Here is a 14,795-nt window from a genome sequence, read left to right as displayed (position 1 = left end):
TTACAAATAGGTCATACACTCATTCGGCAATTTCTTCATGTTGTTGTTGTAATTGCCCATCCTGGTAGTGGCGACTAGGGAGGGGGGGTGATAGGTCAGTTTTTCCGGGCACTCGGTGCCACTGGTAGTTCTACGACCATCACTGGCTCGCTGACCCGCTAGAACCATTTGGTTGCATTACACAACACCCTGGACAAGCCAGGTACTCATTTGTCAACCAGAGTTGGATGAATGGCTGAGTTGACCATGAGCTGAGCTTCTCGGAAGAACTTGTCCTCAGTGGGACTCGAACCCGGGCGCTGGGTGCGAGAGACAGAGTCTTTCACCACTGCACCACCACAGCTCACAACTTCTTCATAAAAATGAAGAAGTTGCAACTTCTTCATTGTTATGAAGCCAATTGAATTGAATAACTTCAACTTCTTCATAACAATTACTGCCATAACACTACAGTAGAATAGTTAAGACACTTGGCTGATTCATGATGAAAGGATACATCTTATAAGCTAATTTAATTTTCAAGTTTAGAACAGTGTCATATATCTAATGGGAGAAAATATATTCTAAGGAACTTTTGGTGTGATCGAGCAGTGATTCGATCATGAAATGGTGGTGTTCAATACTCTTCATTTCGTCTGTGACGGAACAATGCCGGTTTAAACGATAATGAAATGGATGAATTTCTGAATTAAAATTAATTTTTTTAAATAGATTGGTGTCCAATGGTATGCTTGTCGATTGAAACTGCTATAGAAAAATATACTTCACTTAAAATATTTAGAGATTACATTTTTCGATTGAAACTGCTATAGAAAAATATACTTCACTTATAATGTTTAGAGATTACATTTTTACATGAAGATAGCGATGCAATATTTGTCATCGGTTAATTTATCATTTTGGCGACGTGTCACTGCATACTTATATGTAAATCTTTCTGATAAAATGTCTCTCAACTATTAAACAAAAGTAATATTTTCTGTAAATAAACTGCATTCTCCCGAGAAGGCAAGGCAAGGAATGAATGCACCTGTGTTGGTACAATTGATTTCATAACAAATTTGGCGGTCATTTCATAATTTTTGTTGAACCGGTCATTCATTTTATCTTTGAATGCATTACACTCTTCCATACGCCAATAAATCGTCGCAACACTTTTCTTCTCGATCTGAAGTAGCAGATTTATTCGCCATTGATTTTTTTTTCAATAATTGCCGATTGGATGAGCCGCCCTATCCAACATAATTTGATTCTATCTAAAATTCAGACAATTGTTTTCTCTACGGTAATCAACACAACAAAGCTTCGACTTTCAACTCGAATATACCCGAAATCAAGTTGTTAGAGAATCTGGGATTATTTTTGAACGCGTGCCAAGCACCGACGCTTTAGTGTCGGGGAATTTCTCACAGTCAAGCCTGGACACAATTGAGCCAGAACGCTCGACTGCGACAGGGTACAGCAGCATGTGGCATGAAGTAGGAGGAACACTCATGTCAAGGAAAGATTTGAGACAATCCTCGGCGAGCTGATGTACTCTTTGCATGCATAAGGGTTGACTAGGATCTAAGTCAAGTGGGGCTTTTTCACCGAGATGTTCTGCCCATAGACATTTTCGAAATATGGATACTTGCCCGGAGGCACCGATCCTTGGCTGGTGCGCTCCAATGGCAAGCTCGGTGTTTCTGAAGCCAACCATTGAACGGTCGTTGATGTTGCCTGATCCTATGATGATGTACTCATCGTCGAAGACGGCAAGCTTGGAGTTTACAGTTATGTAGGATCGTTTGTTTTTCACGATGTGGGGACTAGGCAACGACGTGTCTTCAGAAAGTTGCTTCAAAAGTTTGGGTGTCGCATTGGACTCTTCTCTCTTCCCGAGACTGAGAAAAAGAAGGTAGTCTTGTGGATGAGCGTCGAGGCCTTGTTCTTGAATGGCATTACTAATTCTCTTGTACATCATTTCCATAGTGTGGTATTGCCAATGTAGGATTTCCTGGTTCATCATGTCATCGGGATTTCCTTCTGGGTGAAGTGACAACACAATGTATACTCTGTAAGGCTTGTTTTCTTTTATCTTTTGAGTAATTTTTAAAGTGATTTCTATGGGAATCAGATTTTTACTCTGTATATCACTACAATCTTCCCAGAAGTGACTGCTGCCGATGAAACATGACGTTTCCATGTAAATGAAACGCTTTGAGCGGCGAATCTGATGAAGGTACGCCTTGTACAGACTGTTATCAACTCTGATGCCTGCATACGTGTAGATATTGTCAGAAGAGGCGAGTGGCACAGAATCTTCCGACGCAGACCGAAACATCTGAACGTTCCAGCTGTCAAGAGAGTCGTATGTATAGCTGCTGAATATTCCAGATGATCGGCACAGCTGGAAGTCAGAATCAGATACGACTGCTTCGGTTTCCCATCGATCCTGGAAATTAGTTAAAATATCGAGCGCCGCAGACCCAACCACTTTGCACATCACCTCATGCCACGGTGATTTGGAGCTCGACCTGGTAATGGTTGCTATCAGGTTGTTATAAAACTGACTTTTTGATTCACATTCTCCATTGTGTCCTAGTTTGTGTTCTGGATTATCGTGCCTGCCTTGGGCGAGGTCAAAGCAACCTACGTAAGCCACAACATTCCTCAGCCCCGGACTTTTTTCGACGACCTGATCAGCAATTAGGCACCTTTGACTGTGTGAAAATCCAAACTTTGAATATGCAGCATCCTTGTATAGTGTGTCTTTCTTAGACTTTTTTCGCGCAACACAATCAACTTTCACCAAGGACTCTTTGAAAAATTCCTTAGCAGTATCTTTTTTGGAGTCCTGCGAGTCGCCTTCATCCCATAATAACAAACGCACATCCACGCCTTCGTCAGCTCGTTCCAGCAGTATTTTGCCAATTGTTTCTCCATTTCCACATTCAGTTCTCACAAGAACTATACTCGCATTCAAGCTCCATCCAGCTATGCAAATAAATTTCTTGGCTCCAGCGAGGGTGTCACGAATGTCGTTCCAGGCGTTGTTGGGACTGTAAGGCCGTCCTAACGAGTCCAGAATTGTACAAGGGAGTTTTTCGCAGCGCGCGTCCTGATAAAGTTTGACGTTGTTTTCGATGCGCCCTGGAAACACGCACTTTGGTACTGAAAATAAAGGCTCATCTGAAATTTTCGTATACCTGAGAGTAAAAGTGAGTTTTCCAGCTTCCTTGGTTTTATTTTTGTATAAGGGTCTCTGATCAGAAATTAAAGTTCCATCTTCGATTTCATTGACATGAACTTCCACGGAACACATTTTGTCATGTTTCACAATATCTTCGTCGTAAACGATAAAGATTACCTTAGCAACTTCGTGGCAAACATCCACACTGAAAGATTGATCCCATTTTGGGCACAAGTTGTCATCAATGGTTTCAGTTCGCGCGAGTTTATAAATTTCTCCATTAGAATTTTGAACAGCAACCACTACGAAAGGGTCGCTTTTATTTTTTCTGTTCAGAAGCGACGAGTCGAAATTTGGGAGTTGCTCGGCTTCCTTCACGGTCACGTCAAGTTTTCCATGCAAAAATGTCGCCGTATCATTCAGATTCTCATCAATCTTCTTTGCAATGCAGCCTTTCTGTTTCTCGGCTTTGGACATTCGTCTTGGGGACGTTGATCCTGTTGAGTTCAGTTTCACTTTCACCACTAATTGCCCAGCATCGGGGGTTTTCTTGTTGAACAATGCGAGTGTTACCATTTGCTGATCAGGACCAATGCAGCTTGCATCCAAACTACAGCTTCCTAGCTTGTCGTCGCGGAAGAGGCTCTTGTCTTTAACGATAAAACGAATTTCAGTTAAATCTTGATCAATGTCGATGCATATATTTGTTAGCCATTTCGGATTACAATGATCTTCGATTGATGAAGTTTTGGCGATTTCTGTCACTGACTTCGGACCAACGAGTTCGACGATGCAATATGGGTTGATGACGTGGCGGCTAAACAGACCCTTGGCCTCCACCACCACCAGCTCGAGCCGACCGTGAAGCTGCACCATCTTGCACTCTCTGTGAAATTAACAACGTCTTCAGGGATATCAGTAATTTAACAATAAAAAGTTTAATTTTCACGTTAATCTTACGGAGTCTACTTGATTTAGTGCAAGCATGAACAAAAATAGTTCAACGATAAAATTTGTGCACGTACAAAAAGAAAACAATGGAAGGAAAGAGGGTTTGAATCTCTTTTTCAACGTAAATATCAATAAAATTGCCAAAACCATTGTAATTAAGTTTCGAGTGTAAATATTACTCGTATATGTTAAATAATTACCGTACAAAAAAATACAATTTTCTTAAACTTTCTTCTCATTTGAATACATCACTGTCATCATCTACCAGTGTTTACCTTTTAAATTATGTTTCCGGAGAGAAGAATGAACTATATTCAATTTGAGGGACCGTCTCACTTGAAAAATCCAGCCATTGGTAGAGGGTTCGTCAACGCACAACTTGCTGCTCACAAAGATAACCTGTAAATGTGCACCTCGCCTCTCGGTGCAGGGAGTGCGCAACATCTGTGCCAACACTGAACACTCGTGCAAATGTTGACTACGACGAGTCAGCGTCGGGAGTTGCTCAAGATTGGTGGTATATGTAGGCACAGGTGTGACATGGTCGCTGGTCCACGCTCACCTGCGAAGCTCTGCCACCGAAACTCTTTCACTAGCATCTCAATTGCAGGTTTTGTTGCATTTGAAATATCAGGGTTCATAGCAGTGAAATTTCATTTAGAGAATACCAGAGAATACCAAGATTGGTGGTATATGTAGGCACAGGTGTGACATGGTCGCTGGTCCACGCTCACCTGCCTTGCTGTGCCACCGAAACTCTTTCACTAGCATCTCAATTGCAGGTTTTGTTGCATTTGAAATATCAGGGTTCATAGCAGTGAAATTTCATTTAGAGAATCTGCTAAGGGCTTGGAGTAGCTAGTTTGGATGATTCAAACTACTTTCAGTGAACTTCGAGGAGCCAATGTCTTGCATTCTGAATCATATTATTAATGTTAAACAAAGACTAAGCAATGTAAGGGGCCTAAAAATAAAAATAAAATAAGTTTCGGCTTTTGAACAATTGTCATTTCAGCCAGGCTTTTATTTATAAAGAAGGTTGATTAGAATTTAAACACAAAAACTCACTTAACGATTTTATTGTAAATTAAATCAAGTTGTAAATTCTGTACAAGATATGGCCTGTGACAAGCACGCTGTTTGACAAACAACAAGCGCGTCATTTAAGTGACAAATGCATGCTATTGGACCGCTCAAAATAATCCATGCGTTTCATAACCAGAATATTTCCCAGCATTCGCTACCACTGTTACAAAATCTTCACATCTCATGAATTTTATATTTAAGGGTAGAGAAGTGAGAAACTTCAATCAATTGTTAACGAAAGTAACTATGACTGCCAACAAATAATTTTAACTAATATCAACAGTTATGAAACTTGCGTTGAATGATTGACTTCACTTGAACGTATTTGATGAAACGAGAGTGTCATGGTAGCATTTGAAGTCTCCTCCTAACAACTGAGACGAACGAACGAGCTTAATGTTATTAATCACTGAAACAAGCACTCAACGAGATCAAGTTGATATGAAAATTTCAGTTCCGTGAAGTAAAATCCATATTTAAGTCAACTTGAACTTTATAAACTATTCGTCACTAACAAAAAGTAACTTGAGCACATCAGCTACAAAGTCAACTAATGAATAATCGAAAATGTTATATGGACACACAAATTTCAAATGTGCAAGTGAGTGAAGCAATATGATGGTTCATTAGAGATAACTAGCGCCATACAACCTATAATGAACCATACTGGTGTCAAAAGCTTAAGCGTAATTAAATGTAACGATGGACTCGTGACTTGCCATACAAACATGAAACAAACACGACAAAATCATCCAGTGATTTGAATCAATTTGGCCGGACAGAGCGACAAAACAAAACATTGATCGCCGAGCAAAGACCATCGGCTCGCATAAATTGAATTGTCGCACGGAAACATAGTCATGTATTAATCATACAAAACACTCTCCTACAAAAATGTACAAAATTATGAGCAAAATTGTCCAACTGTATGCGCTAGAATAAAATATATTACAATGACTGGCGTAATAATGCACTTATCAATGAAACATTAAAACGAAAAACGATAATTACATCTTGCCGGCAACTTCGTCATTCCAAAATCGAAATTCACAGGCATTTTCTAGTAAGGCGATTAACATGAAAGAAACAAAAAGCTAAGATTAGAGAATTCGTTCTACATGTACTGTATACTCGACGGAAAATCCGTCTGTTCAAAAGTTAGCTCCTGCGGAAGTTTTTTGTGCGATGAATCTAAACTGAAGTTTTTCTACATATACGAGAATGCAGTGCAAGACATTCAAATTTATGGTACTCATAAGCTGAAACTTCTCCAGGGAACAAATTAATCGAACATGCGGGATAATAAATACATTTCATACAGCCAACATCGCTGCGTAAAATTTAAGCAAAATCATTTGCGTAGTGGAGCAATTGAAATTTTATATTGGTATTCGTATACTTGATTGGAGTTGACAATCAACGCTAACAATGATGGCAATAAAAAAAATATTTATCTTAATTCCAGATCTTGATTTTGAAAGCTCCAGAAACTGCGCAATAATTAATGGATATCGAACTTGGATACATGTTACCTACGTTCAGGAAACCTCGGCCGCATGTAACATTATGAACGTAATCTACCAAGTCTCAGCTTTTACACATTCCTCGCTGATAAAAATGAAACCCAGGCCTTGTGCGAATAAAAGAATATGAATTATTTAACTCGATTTTTATCGCCACCTTAAATTATTCCTGACATTTGAGCTTCTCATGACTCCAAAGTTAAGCCTACTATTGAAATAAGAATTATCCCCCCAGTTAGAGCGCACAATCAATGACAGGTTGAATTGGCAACAACGAATTGTAAAGCGAAACAGATTACTGCTATCTGGTAAACCGCCCAATGTGCGTCACCTTCAAATAATATAACAAAAAAATTTCACATTGTATTATCTGACAGCGAATAAACCTTAAATCAAATCAATACATTTGAAATATCGTCAAAAATTTAGAACCCGACAAAAGACTAACTGAATCTAAGTAGATTTGACAGCAACTTCGACATTGGTAGTATTCTTCTCAATTAAACATTGTGAATAAAATCACAAAGTTAATGACGTAAAATTACGCATAGAATCTACAGCATTGGAAGCTTCATAAGGCGCAATCTTCACAATGCAGGAATTGAAATAGCGAGTCAAACTGTAAGTATTTTTAACTTGAGACACTTCGCTGAGGATCTTGCAAGTAGACAATTTCATCAGCATGCCAACGGTTTCCCATCGTCTCGGTCTCAGTCCGAACTCCTGCCACTGCACCATGTCTGAAATAGGAAACATTGATTACAATAACGTCATTCAGAATAATATTCATTTTTACGCACTGCAGAGAATATAAGAACGGCATGATCTCTCCATGCTTAAATACAATCAGAATTGAAGGGCATACGTAAAAAATTTAATGCTCTGCACAAACATCGCTTACAGTAATCGTGTTTACTTAATACATTTATTTTAGATAGTCATAGCACGAAGAAAGAGAACAAAGCTAGACTGGATGATGCAACATATACTCAGCGATTGAGATACTGCAAAAAAATGGCTGGATCAAAATTGGAAACGAGGAAAAAATGCGTAACAATATAACCGGTAATTCCGACTATTCACAGCGCACGTGTATGGTATCGATTCCCGAGGAAAAAGTCAGCCACGTGAACGAAATGACATTCAACAACACTTGTGAATACTGAACTTTTCAAAGTGAATTGATGGCATAGCTAGTGAACCAACAGCAAAAGAGTTCTGAAAAAATAACGATCTTTGAATTATGTGATGGCATAGCTAGTGAACCAACAGCAGAAGAGTTCTGAAAAAATAACGATCTTTAAATTATGTGATGGCATAGCTAGTGAACCAACAACAAAATAGTTCTGAAAAAATAACGATCTCTAAATTATGTGATGGCATAGCTAGTGAACCAACAACAAAATAGTTCTGAAAAAATAACGATCTTTAAATTATGTGGTCGATACGCCGGATGTTAGCGACTAGAAGCGACATCCGTACGGATCGATGGCGTGGCAGTTGGAGCACGCGTTCCATGCGTATACGGAGCACCGCGGGTCGATTGCCGCACACAGCTCATGAGCTGAGATATTTCGAATCCGTTTCATTGGTTGCAAAATGTACTAAAAATATTCGCGGAATAATTTTCAATATTATCCAAGGAATATTTAGAAACACCGTTTTTTTATCTCGTTTGCAAGTAAATCAGAATGAATATGAAGTCGAATTCAAATATACTTCTCCAAAGTTGACACTCTATAATGTCTTTTTTTAATAAACACAGACACTACGTTTTTCGTTTAAGCGGCTATATTTGGGTGCTAGTCTGTCTTTCATATTGATACAGCAGCCTTACTTTACGGAGACTTCTTCATTATTTCCTGTCTTGACATGAAATAATGCCCGACACGACAGGCATTCAGTTCTCAGAGAACTGGTATATCTCACACCTTGGACAAGCGTTTGGTAAAAGCACTAGAATTCAAGAACACGCAATAAAATTCATGGAAATTCATGGATCCTGGCAAGGCTGTGCCAACAAGGCAGCATTTGAACCGGCACAGCTGCGCCCGCTAACGATGCAGATGTCCTGCAGCTAATGAAGCTTGACATTATAGCGTGTACGTCAGCCAAAAGCTCTTCTTCCAATGGCTGCACTTATTGACCGCCTCAGCCCACACCAGCAAACAAGCAGGTTCTTAACAAGCCTCTATGCATGTATCCGTGATACAGGTGTGGGTATGAACAACCCTCCTATACCTATTACAAATGAATATAACATTCTTCTTTTGTTTATTCGCGAACTCGGATGCGTGAACCCAAATTTGCATGCTATAAAATCTCTAATATCATGGATCCATAACATCATACCGTTGATTAATATATCGTAGAATAATAACCCTCGATAACAGAGGTATGACGGTTGATGATTGGTTGATTTAAATCGATTTTCATAACAAAGTATAAAATGACCGCCAGAACATCTGATGCCGACGTTCGGCTGGATATTTCGTGGCGATCGAAATGTCAGCAACTTATATACCTATACGTAATAACTAATACGGCAACTCGTAAGTCATCTGACCGGATTGAAACCAAAGCGACGCATGATTATAGTCAAATGAACTAGAAAAATCAAATGTGGATCAGGAAAAGTTATCGAGGCGTTAAGCTGTGAGATAAGCGCTGGTAATATAGAGCGACAAAGTATGACGCTTGCCAGCGGTCTGTCCCTGATCTGGCACGATGCGACCTGATGGCGCGAGAACCTGTTCTCCATAACGGGCCAGCTGTGCCTGACGTACCGACGAACACCGCTTCAGTTACACCCTCTTGTGTGACGATAAGGTTCTCCAGTGCCGCACCGTACAGCTTCCAGCCTTACTTGCGGTTGTGGCAGTTCTATATGAATACAACCCTCTTGGGTGACGATAAGGTTCTCCAGTGCCGCACCGTACATCTTCCAGCCTTACTGGCGGTTGTGGCTGTTCTATATGAATACTTTGTCTAATTTTATTTTAATTTTTCTTTTAATCTCATTGCGTTGCTTTACAGTATGCGTTTTCAAAGCGCAGTAATGCAGTTATTTATTCCAGTGCGATACGACCATCGAGTATACGGGGGATAAATGAAAGAAGGGCAGCAATACAGTCACACGTTCAAATACCATACAAAGTAACCAACGAGAGCAAAGAAGATATAAATGCAAAGCGCAGAATTACAGTTATTTAATGATGTACCACGCGACCATAGAGTGCAGAGGAGAGATAAATGAAGAGTTTACAAGTTTCCAGCAAATCTACGGAATTGATCTCCCAATTTGACAAGGTTTGCACGCTTAGTCTCAGTCTACACACAATGTGTAGAGATGAAGTTATCAATTCTTAAGACTTGAAGTCAAGCTGAGATCTTTACGTATTTTATTAGCAGATCTCAAACGCAATTATTAGCGACAACTGCCCTAAGGCAATGCACCTAATATACTAGCATGCATTTTCCCAGAAACTCTCATATTCGGCGATATCTTAGCTCATCAGAAGGTAGCGTTCAGCTTCCTGTGAGACCATTTAAAGGCAAAGTAATCATGTGATAACAATGGAAGCTACGCGAAGGTTCTGCAGCAGATCGCCAAACAAGAGTGAAGGGCAGGGCAAGAGTAGCGGGAATTGAGGACCATTTAATAGCAAAGTAATCATTGATTACAATGGAAGCTACGCGAAGGTTCTGCAGCAGATCGCCAAACAAGAGTGAAGGGCAGGGCAAGAGTAGCGGGAATTGAGGTGAAGGTCTGTGCTTTTGGTCACGATGGAGGGCAATCTCACGACCTCAATGCCGTATTTGCGACACCTTCATCCTCCTCTGCGACAAAGACGCTGCAGCACCAACGTCGTCCGCAGCTATCACGGCAATTTCTCTGAGAAAATTTTTTAACAGAGCCGAAGTTCATGGGTCTCGATCGTCACTTGTTTCCTAATATGTTTGTTGGAAAATTCTCTCCTATCAAATGAATAACGAAACACTTCTACCTAAACACAACATATAATTTAGCCATCAACAGGCTCTAGTTCTATTACAAATAAACGTTGGTAGGCTTCATAATGCGATATGGTGTGTCAAAAATAAAAGAAAAATATACAAATTTTTCTAATAATATACTCAATTATCTCAAAGTTTAAGCAGCGAATGTGTTCATGAGATAAATTAAAAACATACCAAACTAAGGTATTTTGTTAGCCTGAAATAAACATAATGATAAGTAGGAACAATAAGTGCAATACTGCATGAGTGATGCTGCTTAAATAAAAATAATGATAAGTAGTAATCAGCACCACTATATTTATTTATATGAAAGTTGCTGCTTAAATAAAAAAAATTGATAGGTAGGAATAATAAGTGCAGAAATGCATGAGTGGTGGTGATTAAATAAAAGTAATGATACGTAGGAATAATAAGTGCAGGAATGCACGAGTGGTGCTGCTTAAATAAAATACTGATAAGTAGGAACAATAAGTGCAGGAATGCATGAGTGATGCTTAAATAAAATATTAATAAGTAGGAACAATAAGAGCAGGAATGCATGAATTGCGATGCTTAAATAAGAGTAGGCTAAAAGGTGGCACGTAGAACGCGATGCTGGCAGTGGCAGTGGCACACTCAGTGCCACACTCAGTGGCAGCGCCCTCACGACATAGCAGCTCCAGGGAGCTGACATTTCAGCGACGGGCCGAGTATCATTTCAGGAATCTGGAGCTAAGGAGCCCCGCCCTGAATTCTTCTCACCGCGACAAGAAAAGCACCCAATAAAATGTAACGAAATTTAGGACGCAATGTCATGTATCGTGTCTATAAAATTAAAACTTAATAAAGATGATACTACAATTAATTAAGTTCGTCATAACTCAGTGTCATGTCTCGTGTCTATAAAATTAAAACTTAATAAAGATGATACTACAATTAATTAAGTTCGTCATAAGTCATAACTCAGTGTCATGACTCGTGTCTATAAAATTAGAACTTAATAAAGATGATGTTAGAATTAAGTTCCATTGTTATGGTTATTTTCGGATTTTTTTCAATCAGAATCAGATCGTACTATAAGTGCCAGTAATTTCATATATTGGCTCTTGATAACATTGATAAATCGTTTGAGACTACGCAAGTAATGGAAGTTTTCTCCCACCAGGCACGTTTAGTTCGAGGAAAAATACTTCCGGAACACGCAGTGTGCATTGCCGGCGAGGTCTGTACGTCAACTGCTTGTCAGTCCTTCAATCCATGAGACTTTTGCTAATAATGTCTCATGGACAAGATACGCTTAACAAAACTACAATTTGTTAATGAGTTATAAGACCCGAGGTTATGCTGATATTCATCAATACGTTTCAGCGAATCATCGGATGGTTTTCGATTATTCTGCGAATCATTGCTAATACACAGGACGAAAGAACAAGTCAAGATGGGAGACTTTTACGTCACACCTCCATTCATCCAGATACTTGATTCAAAAAATCAAAATTCATTCAAAAAAATTGTTTTCCTTAATGTCGAAATGTCTATGATGTGTGGTTTGGCCCTAAAATTTCGTGCTGTGGGAATTTTGAATGCGTTCTGGAATTAGGCTCTGGTTTCACATCATGCAATAAATAAATCGTGCAGTCGTAAAAATAAATTGTACTTCAAGAAATCGTATTTTGATGGTTTAATTTCTCATAAAGAATTCGGCGCAAACGAAAATAATCTAGAATTCTCTCCACTAGAATATGGAAAGAATTATTCGAAAATTTTAGAGAACAAAATTTCTTACAATTACTATTAATTTCTCCTTGCATTTTGGTTATGCGTTTCATCTACATCTTTTTCTTGTCTATTTTTATAAAAGCGTTCAGGAAAATGAGTTCTCTATGTCCCAAATGTCTAGGACGGAGCTTCTGAAGGCAGGTGGCGAGAAGGGTGTGAGAGGGCGGCACGATAGGTCAGGCGGCGCTCAGAAGCTCATAGCAAAAAGGTCATATGGACTGTCCGTGATGGCGGCTCCTTTAAGATCAACTTATTACAGTCACCCACAGCCTAGGGCGGAACAACCTAAACTAATTTCACTCCAAAGAATCAGTGATGCTGTTTAAAAAAACATTACGTATAGAGTCACTCAAACAGGCACGACCAGCTCCACGGCGTAGATACGTTTAAGGCTAACAAAAAAACATAAATAAATAATTTAATTCTCAAGAGAATCCGATGGCCCTAGCAATATTGACGTCATTCAATGAAAAGTAATCTCAAGATGCGGTTGTTAAAAACATTAAGCAGTCATCTTAGAACGCGGTCCATAATAATTTTTAATGGTAATGATGATGTGGACAAAAATACTTATGGTAGGTTGCAAAAAATGAATTCGGACGTATTTTAAAACGATCTCGGTCTGTTCTGTCAACAGAAAGATATAGTTTGCAGCATTAACTTTTAGAGCAACCTTCAACAGCTAAGATAGGTGCAATCGAATGCACAAGAAAATACACTGTCAACAGAAAGATATAGTTTGCAGCTGAAACTTTTAAGCAACATTTAGCATCTAAGATACGTGCAATCTAATGCACAAGAAAATACATTTACTCGCTTGCCTGGAGACCCATGCGAAATAATTTGCGCAGCGTGGAAGATTTTCAGAGAAGAAACGCTCAAGCATTTCTCACGTAGAGGCGCGGTACAAGCAAGTCGTATTGCAGACGGTCATCACGATGCATATCCCCAAAATCCCCACCCAGAGATATGGCCTAAAGCCTACGCCTATAATTGAAGGTTTCATTGTTGCCTGCGACGTTGAGGAGCTTGTCTCGATCTTGGCAAGACCTTGATGGGAATTAACGTTAAACCTTGCAAGATGGCTTTAGTCAATAGGCAGGATCATTGCGTTAACCTTCGCCTCATTTTTAACTTCAGAAATTGACGAAACAACTTGTGTTTCGAAACAGTTTCGTTTTATTTGACCGAGAGAAGCAATATTGGAAAATTTCACAGTCTCTCGAGAGCTCCAAGAAATTTTTGGTCGCTCAAATTGACATTTCTGATAAAGTGACTCAGATCATCATTCGCGAGCATAATTAAATAACTGACCTATACCATCACGAAGTTTCTCTGCTGGAATACCTCATGATTGTAAAATACCAATAGCCCCGCGTTGCCATAATCCTACAGCGATCCGATAATCTCGTCATCCCAAATCCCGAACCCCATCATCACGATTCTAGTTAGAGAAAGTCAACCGTTCACGCCCCAGTTTAGCTCAGAACTCCCATTTAAATAATTTTTAGAAATTGAAATGTTTCTTGAAATTTTTATTTTTGAATAAATTGTTTATATTGCAAAGTTAAAATGACATTTGATATTCTATTTCTAATTCAATTCAGGCTTTGCTGTAGGAAACGAGACAAATTTATTAGGCAACGGGGCAGGTGCACGCATAACGAACGTTTGGGATAGCTACCATACAACTGAAAATACATAAAGATTTTCATGTAGTACATTTTTACTGAGGTGTAAATTTAATTTAGTTTTATTTAAAAATTACAGCGACTTGCGACAAAGTGGTAATAATATTGGTCGAAAATAGGTGATTCGATGATTGTTAAATCAAATGGCGCAAAAATACCTGACCGAACTTGAAATGAAAACCTGTTAAATATCTATACAGAGAAGGTTCAAACCCAAAACCATATTACGACATTGACCCGAAAAGCTAAATTTCGATCGAGCAGCTCCGCGCAGAAGCCCTCGATGATTTGGGAGGCCCAAATTGAATAGGTTAAGGTCGACGTGTCACGCATTCTCGCACGCTTCGTGTGAACCCCTGAGATCGTAACGGTGTGTCAAATTTGTGCACATTTATCACGTCTTCATAACGGCACAATAAATCAAATTTGTATTGCCCGCCGACCTTCAGCTTTGTGTTCTCATGAGGAATGAACAGGGAAACCAATGAACACATTCAGGGAGAACGTCTCACGATCACGAATGACATGCAAGTTATGATATATAGAAGTTAGAACTTCAGCAATGACTTCTATTAAAAATGGAATGAAATTGAA

The 14,795-nt window shown here is 39.2% G+C and overlaps 2 protein-coding genes across 2 annotated transcripts in view; both read right to left on the bottom strand.

Moving 5' to 3' along the window:
- Nucleotides 1–331: 331 nt before the first annotated feature.
- On the bottom strand, nucleotides 332–4,518 carry LOC108677058 (phospholipase D gamma 1-like). Its single transcript, XM_018165210.2, has 2 exons — nucleotides 4,399–4,518; nucleotides 332–4,058 (listed from the first exon to the last, which is right to left on the bottom strand). Exon 2 carries the CDS (start codon nucleotides 4,046–4,048, stop codon nucleotides 1,334–1,336), a length of 2,715 nt encoding a protein of 904 aa, XP_018020699.1. The 5' UTR covers nucleotides 4,049–4,058; nucleotides 4,399–4,518; the 3' UTR covers nucleotides 332–1,333.
- A 668-nt stretch (nucleotides 4,519–5,186) lies between these two features.
- Nucleotides 5,187–14,795, bottom strand: part of LOC108677066 — a 73,934-nt gene continuing 64,325 nt past the window's right edge. The window contains exon 3 of the mRNA XM_018165217.2: nucleotides 5,187–7,472. The gene's annotated coding sequence lies outside the window, so the exon portion shown is untranslated. The remainder of the gene's footprint in view (nucleotides 7,473–14,795) is intronic.

Source organism: Hyalella azteca, unplaced genomic scaffold (assembly GCF_000764305.2).
Source record: "Hyalella azteca isolate HAZT.00-mixed unplaced genomic scaffold, Hazt_2.0.2 contig15264, whole genome shotgun sequence".
Taxonomy (NCBI): Eukaryota; Metazoa; Arthropoda; class Malacostraca; order Amphipoda; family Hyalellidae; genus Hyalella; species Hyalella azteca.
The sequence above is the reverse complement of the archived record's forward strand: the minus strand, read 5'-3'. Positions and strand labels throughout refer to the sequence as shown.

Coding starts and splice junctions, on each gene's coding strand:
- LOC108677058 (XM_018165210.2), bottom strand. CDS start 4,048: ATGGTGCAGCTTCACGGTCGGCTCGAGCTGGTGGTGGTGGAGGCCAAG.